This window comes from Festucalex cinctus, chromosome 1 (genome assembly GCF_051991245.1).
Source record: "Festucalex cinctus isolate MCC-2025b chromosome 1, RoL_Fcin_1.0, whole genome shotgun sequence".
Classification (NCBI taxonomy): domain Eukaryota; kingdom Metazoa; phylum Chordata; class Actinopteri; order Syngnathiformes; family Syngnathidae; genus Festucalex; species Festucalex cinctus.
The window spans coordinates 878,519-890,357 of NC_135411.1; the positions used below are offsets into that span (position 1 = coordinate 878,519).

General features: G+C 41.6%; 1 protein-coding gene across 1 annotated transcript in view; it reads right to left on the reverse strand.

Moving 5' to 3' along the window:
* Window positions 1-1,269: 1,269 nt before the first annotated feature.
* The window catches only part of LOC144006245 (uncharacterized), a 38,531-nt gene continuing 27,961 nt past the window's right edge, over window positions 1,270-11,839 (reverse strand). The window contains exons 2-3 of the mRNA XM_077504997.1: window positions 8,267-8,494; window positions 1,270-3,410 (exon numbers count right to left, since the gene is read on the reverse strand). Coding sequence (XP_077361123.1) covers window positions 1,270-3,410; window positions 8,267-8,390 — 2,265 coding nt within the window. The 5' untranslated portion in view covers window positions 8,391-8,494. The remainder of the gene's footprint in view (window positions 3,411-8,266; window positions 8,495-11,839) is intronic.

Genomic DNA, 11,839 nt, shown 5'->3' on the forward strand with positions numbered 1-11,839 from the left:
ATTATCTGGGATGAGATTTAAACCACCAAATGTTATTAGTTTAATTACTTGTCTTAGTTAGTAGTAAATGTTTGGTACAGTATCTGATGATATATTATTGATATGTACAATATTTATTTGTACTGCAAGTAATACAAAAGACTTTTGGCCAGTTTTTCTCATCTGTGGCTCTCACACTTTCCTTCAGCAAAGTTTTGACGCAACACTTTCCTTCCAATGAAGGTAAAATGTTCGTGATGACTGATGATGACAAGCCATTGAAGTCAAGGAGGCGGACCTCAGAGCCAAGGAGTAAGTTGAGGGCAGGTACCAACTGACTCCTTATTTGTAGGGAGGGCACTAATGCTGATTGGCTAGGGATGTAAGGTATTGCCACACACTTCCCTCCCACCAGGGGGAGCATCATCTCATCAGCGCCACACTCAGAAGTACAAATGCAATTGCATTGTACTGTCGCTTCTCTTAATGTGATCATTTTTGTCGGAACGCCGCCTGTGAGTCGCAGCAGTGGCCGGAAACGGAGCTGGTGTGCGAAGCCCGGAAGTCCAGGTGGCATCTACTCCATTTGATGTGTATTTTGATTTCAAAATGTGATGAAAGGTTGTTTGACGACAAGAACAATTTGCCTGCAGAGGCAAAAGTGCCACATGAACAGAAATTATATTCAATCAAAACCAGGTATGGACACAATTTTGTTCTGATGTCATCTGAATATTGTATGCTAATCATGTCAAAATTGTTACATAGAAAGATAAAATGTGCAAAATGCACTAGCATATGGCGTGTTAGCTAGCACGGAGCTGTGGTGGTTGAGTTAGCAACAAAGAGTAGGACATTTGCGTCAATCATTTCAGTGATAACACTGTTAAACAAAAATTTTAATCGCAGATGGCTTTGTGTGTCTGAACGTATTGTCGACGCTTATTTGGGGAAAATTGCAAGGTGGCTTTATTTCTATTTCATACACAAGGCAACTCAATGTGCTTTACACAAGCAAATACACAACACCTACAAACATCAACAAACAACCATTAACAAAATTCAGAAGCAAACAAAAATAACTTCCTAAATTACGTACAAAAAAAACATACATTGATATTTAAACACATTAACAGCAAACATTTAATATTTACAGGTTGAGTAGTTTTGAAAGCATTACATTTACACTTTTAAGATGCACTGACACTTTTGCAGCACACCAGTCTCACTTCCCTTCATTTTATGAAGCTTCAAAGATGGCTGCCATTCTCACCAGCACACTCGTGTCTCTCAGCAAGCTTTTTTACAAGAGAATCTTTTAGGACAAACACTGCAACTGAATGGTTCCTTCCCACCATGTGTTCTTGTGTGCTTTCTTAAATTTGACATGGAAGAGAAGCTTTTTCCACAATCTGAGCAGGAATACGGTTTCTCTCCAGTGTGTGTTTTTGCATGTGCTGTTAAAGAATTGGTGGAAGCGAAGCTTTTCACACATTTTGTGCATGAATATGGTTTCTGTCCCGTGTGTGTTCTTATGTGGCTTCTTAATTCAGGTTTGGCAGGGAAGCTTTTGCCACAGTTTGAGCAAGAAAAAGGTTTCTTGCCAGTGTGTCTTCTTGTATGTATCGTTAATTCTGACTTCCGGGAGAAGCTTTTGCCACAGTCTGAGCAAGTAAAAGGTTTTTCCCCAGTGTGTGTTCTTGAATGTAATGTTAAATATGACTTCTGAAAAAAGCTTTTGCCACAGTGGGTACAAGCAAAAAGTTTTTCCCCAGTGTGTGTTCTTGAATGTAATGTTAAATTTGACTTCTGAGAGAAGCTTTTGCCACAATCTGAGCAAGAAAAAGGTTTCTCGACACTATGGATTCTTTTATGTGTTGTTAAATATGACTTGCAAGAGAAGCTTTTGCCACAATCCAAGCAAGAAAAAGGTTTTTCCCCAGTGTGTGTTCTTGAATGTAATGTTAAATGTGACTTCAGAAAGAAGCTTTTGCCACAAACTGAGCAAGAAAAAGTTTTTTCCCCAGTGTGTGTTCTTGTATGTGTTGTTAAATTTGACTTCGAAGAGAAGCTTTTGCCACAATCTGCGCAAGAAAAAGGTTTTTCCCCAGTGTGTGTTCTTGAATGTAATGTTAAATGTGACTTCAGAAAGAAGCTTTTGCCACAGTCTGAGCAAGTAAAAGGTTTTTCCCCAGTGTGTGTTCTTGAATGTAATGTTAAATGTGACTTCTGAAAAAAGCTTTTGCCACAGTGGGTACAAGCAAAAAGTTTTTCCCCAGTGTGTGTTCTTGAATGTAATGTTAAATTTGACTTCTGAGAGAAGCTTTTGCCACAATCTGAGCAAGAAAAAGGTTTCTCGACACTATGGATTCTTTTATGTGTTGTTAAATATGACTTGCAAGAGAAGCTTTTGCCACAATCCAAGCAAGAAAAAGGTTTTTCCCCAGTGTGTGTTCTTGAATGTAATGTTAAATGTGACTTCAGAAAGAAGCTTTTGCCACAATCTGAGCAAGAAAAAGGTTTTTCCCCAGTGTGTGTTCTTGTATGTGTTGTTAAATTTGACTTCGAAGAGAAGCTTTTGCCACAATCTGAGCAAGAAAAAGGTTTTTCCCCAGTGTGTGTTCTTGAATGTAATGTTAAACGTGACTTCAGAAAGAAGCTTTTGCCACAATCTGAGCAAGAAAAAGGTTTCTTGCCAGTGTGTCTTCTTGTATGTATCATTAATTCTGACTTCTGAAAGAAGCTTTTGCCACAATCTAAACAAGAAAAAGGTTTTTCCCCAGTGTGTCTTCTTGTATGTTTTGTTAAATCTGACTTCCGAGAGAAGCTTTTGCCACAATCTAAACAAGAAAAAGGTTTTTCCCCAGTGTGTCTTCTTGTATGTGTTGTTAAATCTGACTTCCAAGAGAAGCTTTTGCCACAATCTAAACAAGAAAAAGGTTTTTCCTCAGTGTGTCTTCTCAAGTGAATTTTCAAACTTCCTTTTGAACCCAATGTTTTCCCACAGTGAGAACATTCGCAGGATTTGTCGTCAGTGTGACACGACCTATCATCAGCAGCGTGTTCATCATTACCATGCAGATTATCATCATTATCATCATCATCATGAGAAGAAAGGGACCTTATGTCATCACTTTTTGCTTTTGATGATCCCCAGTGGTCTGCATCACTTTCTGGAATCATGTTTTGAGGATTTAAGATCCTGTTTGGAGGCTCCGCCCCTCTGCCCTCCTCACTCTCACCCGTGACTTCATCTTCACTCTTTAAAGGGGCAAAGGTCATTGGTGACTTGGTGACGTCATCCTCAACCTCCTCCTCTTTGACACGAACGGGCTTTTCTTCCTCTTCGATGTAAGGATGTTCTTCCTCCTCTTTAACATTCGGAGGCTTCATGTCCTCTTGGTCAGGACGAAGATATTTCTCAGCGACGTCTGCAGGACACAAGAAGACAAACACACATTTGGGTTGGTCAAGTCAAATTTCAAGCGTGAGATGATGTGCATTATTGTTTCTACAGTGCACCTCGACTTGGGGCCACCGCACACTCGGATTGGCCCATCCCAAAAAAACAAAAAGAAAAAGGAAAAAAAGTATTGGCCTTGTTGAAAATCTGACAGCCGATATAAGGTCAAATCAAAAACCATTTTAATCTCTATTGATTCAAGTCGACTAAATTGAGTTGAGTTGATATTATCCATCCGCATACATTTCAACTTTTACATAGAAAATTAAAACACCTATTTGTAACCATAGTTAGGCTGGAAGACTCCTACTTCCACATGATTCATCCCATTCTCATCTTTCCAATTTAAACATATTCCAAATATTCACGCCTTACCCACAATTCCCGATTTTGTACCCAATTTTTCCTCATGCATTCTTAATGGAAGATTCAAAATTTCCTTCCACATTTTTCATCCGATTCACTTTGTTCCAACTTCAATATATTCCACCAATTCACACCATGAGCTCTTCTTTTTCACTTCCAAAATTAACGCCTTACCACAATTCCCTATTTTGTACCCTACCTCTCCCTACATTCTACATTTCACATTTACTTCCACATTCTTCATCCAATTCACCACATTCCAACTTCAATGTAGTCCACCAATTCTCCATCTTTTTTTAGTTCCAAAATTCACGCCTTAACCACAATTTCCTATTTTGTACCCTACGCCTGCCCTCAGCGGAAGCCATCTTGGCCAATTGATTAGTTACGTCCAAGAGTCTCACTAGGGGTGGCGGCCATCTTGGCCAATTGATTTGGTACACCAGGGATTCTCGCCAGGAAATGCCCCGGCTTGAATAGGAAGTGACCTGATTTCAACAGGAAGTGACTTACTCCATTGCTTATTCCAGTCCTCAATCTCTCCTCCATTGCTGATTCAATTTGTCACTCCTTACACCATTGCTACTCGATTCTACGCTCCTTACTTCATTGCTTACTTAATTCTTCTCTCTTGACTCCATTGCTTCCTCAATTACTTGCTCCTTCCTACATTGCTCACTCGACTTCTTTGTTGTTGTCTTGTTAATTTGTTTCTTGCTAATTTATTTTTATTTGTGTGCTATTTTTCTTCCTTCAACTGCTTCTATATTTCTGTATAAATTCAAACCATTCCAAATTTAGCATGTTCAGGTCATTCCAGTTCACTGTATAGCATTCCAGGTCATTCAATATTCTTCCTAATTGTAGCCAATATTTGCTGCATATCGTAACAAAAGTACAGAAGTAATAATAGGCTAGGTGTCAGAAGAGTAAGGTCCGGCTCGGGAAGAAAGGAGGCAGAGACTAAAACTTGTGTTTGGTAATTTCACCATGTATTAAATTACAGCGTGAACAACAACAACCCTAGTGGACAGGACAAATATACACATATGTACAAGAGACAAAATGAATGGCCATTCAATGAAAGTAATAAATTTTCAATCATTTACCATGGGGGAACAAAATAAAGAAAAGAAGGGAAAAGAAAGAAACAACTCTTTATCGAGGCACGGATTGAACTATCTGATTGATAATTTCCAAAGTTCTGCAATATGAAGTTCATTTGTTGGCAATCGCACAGTCACAGTTCACTTGCGCAAAAACGTAGTCACAGTTCATGCAACCAGCAATATAGTGATCCAATTGTCCAGCAACCGAGGTGTATGAGTGAATGTGAGTAACTGAGAGAATGAATCCGGGGGGGTTGCAGATCAGAGTGCAAGTGATGGAAATGTGCAGGGTCGGCTACGAGAGCCTCCTACCAGCCCGAACAGAGCAGGTGGCCTGGCCTGTATGAAACAGGAGCATCTTAATATTCTTTGTGTATACAAATAAGAAACTACATTGCATAAATAACACTAACAGCATTATCAATCCAAAAGTTCCAATCCATCATCAATATTGTACAATAGAAATCTATTAGACATGTCAATCAATTTATCAAAACTAATGTACTATATGAAAGTGCTAAAGTTGTGCAAAATTAGCAATAGCAGCATTAAATGTAATTCACAAGAATAATATATTCTAATGAAGATGTATAAAACCTACACAATTCAAGTACATCCAAATATCAAAAAGAACAACTTCATTTAGTAAAATACTGTTCAGTATTATTACATTTCAAACAATCAAATCTGGGTAAAACGCCACATTGTACATAAAATACGAGCTAACAGTGAATAATCAGTACCATTAATCACTTCATTCAATCGTTTGAGAACCATGTCAAAGCACCACAGAAATGGCTCATGTTAAGACATGACTCACCAATTTGACTTTTCAAACAACCGCGGCGGTGAAACAATGCAGTCCGGTGCTGGCAGTCGGCTCTACAAGTCAATAAGTAGGCGTTTAAGTTTCAACATAACAACTATATTCAAGATAGAGCTTTCTAAAAAACCCACCTCGATCCATAACAAACATTTCCACACGCGTTGCCTGGCTCCTTCCGCACTACTGACCATAAGCGGCTCTTATTGGTGGTACGTGCGGTCACATGACAGAGCGCGGCAATACATCAAAGATCATTTATAAAGGCAAGAGCGTACACTCAACAGGTCGTCTTGGTACTCTTGTTACATAATCATTCCACAGGTTTTTATTCACCCTTCCTGCATTCACCCGCACTTTCTCCAGAAATTGCATTTTCTAATATCACTTAGTTTTCATTGAAATAAAAAGTGCATAATTGCTTGAGATTAATCTTATAGCTGCACAATGAAATAAATAATATGAAATTTATTCATGAAATTACATTAAACAAAGTGCAGTGGCACTGAACAGTGTCTGAGTGGTCCTTTTCTCCAACACACGTTTCCTTCCTTCTGGTTGGATTGTGTGAATTTTCGTCACTGTATTGTTTTCGAAATTCGTTTTAGTCATTGAGAAAATTGTCAAGCAATTTAATTATAGTCTATTAGTGTTGTTCCGATACCGATACTGGTCTCGGGAGAGGCCCAGAGTACTAACAAGTAACATGCCGATACCATTATTTCTGACACTAATATTGGACATTTGGTCCAACATTTTGTTTCTTGCGTGTGCACGACATTCACTGATGTGTGACATGTTCACTGCATGCCGAGCCAAGATATCCTATTGGCCCTTGAATGTTCTGAACCAATGGTAGGGCAGTTTTTTCAATTTTCATGTTGGAAAAAAAAAACATTGGTATCGGTACGGTACCAGCATCGATACGAAAAAACTGGGTATTGGAATCGGGGACCAAAAAAAAAGGGTATCGCAACAACACTAGTCTCAATGAATGGCTTCTACTTTAGTTTTGAATTTTCGCATGAAAAAAAATGTTCGTAACAAAAAATTTTGTCGACGAAATTATTACTGCTCACATGCTGGAAGCACAGGATGACGTGGCACACGGACTATTTTAACCAGGTCAAGAACCCCTCGTCAAATCATAATGGTTCGGCAACGATCTCCAACGAGGAATAATAACTTTTTGTATTCGTGTAAAAGACGGATAATCAGACGCATTCACGAGCGGGACGTCAACCAGGTTCCCGGAGGGGAACACGGAGTCGACTGTGTTTCGTAACCGCTTATAACCGTTGAATTTAACTCATTAATTTACCTAAATTAAGCGCAACCGCTTCATTCCATTTTCACGTGTCGTCTTGTGCGCAGTTCGCATATATGCCCATATGAACTCGGCCCCGATTTGCAAAACGGAATCGATTGTCATTGACTCCCGTCTTCGTGAATGCTACAGTTGCAACCAGTGATATTTTTGTCGCCGAAAAATTTACATCATAATTTTCGTGACCAATTGTTTTTCCTGACGAAAATTAAATGAAAACTAAAATAGAAGCCATTCGTTCAGACAATAACTATGATTAAAATTGACTGACAATTTCGTCAATGACTAAAATGAAAACAACACAGTCGTGAAAATTCACACAATTCAATCAGAATGAATGAGAAAAGAACCACTCAGAAAATGTTGTGTTCACTGCACTTTAACTCAACTCAACTTTATTTATAAAGCGCTCTAAGAACAGGCATTGCTGTATACAAAGTGCTGTACATAAACATAAATTGTGCAGCTGTAAAATTAATCTCAAGCAATTTAAATTATGCACTTTTTCTTATTCAGTTGAAAAGATACAATATTGTCAGTTGAACATGATTCATTGAAACAAGAAAGACACCATTGTATGAAATGTGTCTTGCGTGTTAAACTACAGTCACAAATAGGGGTGCTATAATTTTCTGCATAAAAGTTTAAACGTATGCTGAAGGAAAACAGACTAAACTGTGAATTTAGTCGACTAAAATTGGATCAAAACTAAAATACAATCAGAAGACTAAATTATGACTGAAACTTGTTAATTTTAGTCAAAAGACTAACTAAAACTAAATTAAAATTTCTTGTCAAAATTAACACTGGTTGCAACAGCAGTGGAATGTAATAATGCAGTAATCATGACAAAACTGTGACTGTTTTGTAAAAAAATAAAAAATTATGTGGGAAACAGGGATATGTATACCGACAAAAATTTTTTTTAATTTGCAGTATTGTACCACCGTTTTAATACAGTCTTATTGTGCACCTAAGTGTTCTTAAAATCGCACACGTCTTGTCAGATCCATTGGTATGACTGTCTCATGACTGTATAATCGGCCCCTGTCCGGAATCAACCAATCAAATCAATTTATTTCACTCTTTAAAATAACAGTTGAATTGAATTACTGTGTACAGTAATGAGGACTGCAGTGAATTTTTTTAACGCTATATAGTAGTGCTAAGCAAGGGAGAGTAATAAGAAGTGTACAAACCTGCTGCGTGTAGCACAATTCGAGGCTCCTCGCAAACGTCGTCCAGCGGTTGAAAATGTTGCTCGTCCTCTTCTTTTACTCCAAAGAGTTCCTCCTCGTACTTTGGTGTCGTTCTCGCCGACATTTTGGCACAATAATGCCAACAAAGTCACACTTGGTCTCTTCCTGACCACGTGTTGTGTGCTTCTCTTTGTTAGCGGCTAGCGAGCTAAGCTAAGCTAAGCTAAGCTAACTTGGCCGAGAAGCATCAACGCGCACCGAGACGAGTTTAAACGCACGCCGACATTTAATAAACGGTGTCGCAGACCTTCAAAATGGTGATGGGAGTCCTGTGTGTTCAGTCCAACACCAAATAAGAAAGAATGAATTAGCAGAGGACGTCTGATGAAATGCGATGTGGCCGCCGGCCACGGCAGTGAGCACGTGAAGAAACGAACGGAGACGTGCGGCGGAAGTCAGGCAGGACACGCCCCCGCTGCGTTACGATTGGCTGCTGGAAATTGTCCGGGGACTTCAGAGCAAGCATTGTCATCAAGTCATCGACAGATGTCGCCATTTTTGCTGCAGTTGGAATCGAAAGTCTCATTTCCTTTTTCAGTATTTTGATCCCGATATAATTGTAAAGTTTAAATGCCCGTTTAAATTTGATTTATTAAAAAAAAAAATTAAAAAAAAAAAAAAAAAAAAAAGAGTTCAATTTTTTTGTGGTGAATGTGCAGTTTAAAAATTCGCCATCAAAGTTGAACAAGCATGTTGAGGTAAACTGAATGTTTATTATCAGGGATGAGATTTAATCACCAAATGTTCTGAGTTTAAAGGCCCAGTCTGCCGGTTTCACTCAGGAAAATGCACTTTTTAAATGCAGGATTGAAACAAACAAACTACTTGTCAATTTACAGATCTGGGCTTCTCTTAATTTCTGGGGGTGATTTTGTCCTATAAACCCCCACCGCCGCAGCCCAACCCCACCTGTATTTTGCAAAAAAACCCAAACAGTGTTAACACCCCTCCAGCCAATCACAGAGCAGGGGGGGGTGTCGCAAACGGGGCAGAGCGAAATAGTCAGCTGTGTGACGTCACTCCCGCGACAATTTGAAAGCACACACGGATTTTATTTTTCACTCACTCATTCACACGTTAGCTTCTGTGAGTGAGTGAGTGAAAAAAATAATAATACGTGCATGCTGTCAAAATCCACGAGAGTGACGTCACGCAGCCGACAAATTCTCCCGGCATCTTTAAATTAACATTTTAACCTTGCCCTTTGTCTTTGTAAATACCTTAAAACCAAACTAAAATATATAAAAATGCAAAAAATAAATACATCTTGAGCAATAGCGTTGTAAATTATTTACCAAGGAGCGTTAGAGGCGTGTCAACCACGACAGCCCCACAACATCCAGAGTCTTTAGGAACTACGGGCGGATCTCATCCACCCTCAGGGCCCTGCCACCGAGGAGATTTCCAACCACCTCAGTGACTTTGAACCCAGAGATGTTACGTATGGGGTATGGATGGACCCAAAAGTGGAGGAAACAGGCAGGAAGAGCAAGTGGAAGAACGACGTAAGGAACTTTATTGACTATGATGGGGAAGGACTGGATGAGACTGAAGGGAAGGGCACTGGGCTGGACGTGGACACAGATCATGGCGGAGACTTGGCGTGGCGTGATGCAGAGACTTGGCGTGGCGTGAGGCAGAGACTTGGCGTGGCGTGAGGCAGAGACTTGGCGTGGCAGACTTGGAAGACTTGGCGTGGAAGACTTGGCGTGGAAGACTTGGCGTGGAAGACTTGGCGTGGAAGACAGCAGACTTGGCGTGGAAGACTTAGCAGGGAAGACTTGGCGTAGAAGACTTGAACTTGGCAATAACAGACTTGGTAGACTTGGCCATAAGGACTTGGTAGACTTGGTAATAAAGACACCACGGTGACCAGACATGCAGACATTCAACCATCAAACATCAAACATCAAACAATGCTCCCACACCCGTGTGGGACAAACACCACTCCCTTATACAAACACTAATGACAATAACAGGACACACCTGGGAGACACAGCAGGGAGGGGGAACCAATCAGCAATACACACCAGGAAGGGAAGACACAAGCAGGTGGACCAGGTAAACCATAACGAGACTGGGGAAGAAGACAGGAACACCAGACAACCAACACTCACCAAAATAAAACAAAAACCCAAACCAACTGAAACGTGACAAGAGATAGGAGAGCCCACCTCAGATTCGCCAGACTGCTTCCTCAAAGGAAGACGTCTTGGTGCAATTGAGATCTTCGAAGTATTCCCCCCACCGACTCACGACGTCCCGAGTCGAAGTCAGCAGCACACCATCTCCATTATACACAGTGTTAATAGTGAACTGCTTTCCTCTCATGAGACGCCGGATGGTGGACCAGAATTTCCTCAAAGCCGTCCAGAAGTCATTTTCCATGGCCTCAAACGAACTCCTCCCATGTCCGAGTTTTTGCCTCAGCAACCGCCGAAGCCGCGTTCCGCTTGGCCAGTCGGTAACTGTCAGCTGCCTCCGCAGTACTACAGGCCAAAAAGGCCCGATAGGACTCCTTCTTCAGCTTGCCGGCATGCCTTACTGCTGGTGGTTCGAGGATTGTCGCTGTGACAGGCACCGACTACCTTATGGCCGCAGCTCCGATCGGCTGCCTCAACAATGGAGGCGCGGAACATAGCCACCTCGGAACCCTCTCCTCCCCCGGGACAAGGGAGAAGTTCTGCCAGAGGGAGAAACTCTTTCTGACAGGGGATTCCGCCAGACGTTCCCAGCAAACCCTCACAATACGTTTGGGTCCGCCAGGTCGGACCGGCATCTTCCCCCACCTTTGGAGCCAACACACTACCAGGTGGTGATATGTTGACAGCTCCGCCCTTCTCTTCACCTGAGTGTCCAAAACATGCGGCCACAAATCCAATGACACGACTACCAAGTCGATCATGGAACTCCTAGCCGAGGGTGTCCTGGTGCCAAGTACACATATGGACATCCCTATGCTTGAACATGGTGTTCGTTATGGACAATCCGTGTTGAGCACAGAAGTCCAATCGCAAAACACCACTCGGGTTCTGACCGGGAGGGCTGTTCCTCAAAATCACATCCCTCCATGTCTCACTGTCATTGCCCACGTGAGCATTGAAGTCCCCGGGAAAGCACTGTCCAGCACACCCTCTCGGGACTCCAAAAAGTGTAGGTACTCTGAACTGCTGTTTGGTGCATATGCACAAACAACAGTCAGGACCCGTCACCCCACCTGAAGGCGGAGGCAGGCTACCCTCTCATCTACCGGGGTGTACCCCAACGTACTGGCGCTGAGCCGGGGGCCAATAAGACTGCCCACACCTGCTCGGCACCTCTCACCATGGGCAACTCCAGAGTGGAAGAGAGTCCAACACCTCTCGAGAGGACTGGTACCAGAGCCCAAGCCGTGTGTGGAGGAGAGTCCGACTATATCTCGTCGGAACTTCTCTGCCTCACACACCAGCTCAGGCTCCTTCCCTGCCAGAGAGGTGACATTCCATGTCCCAAGAGCCAGCTTCTGCAGCTGGG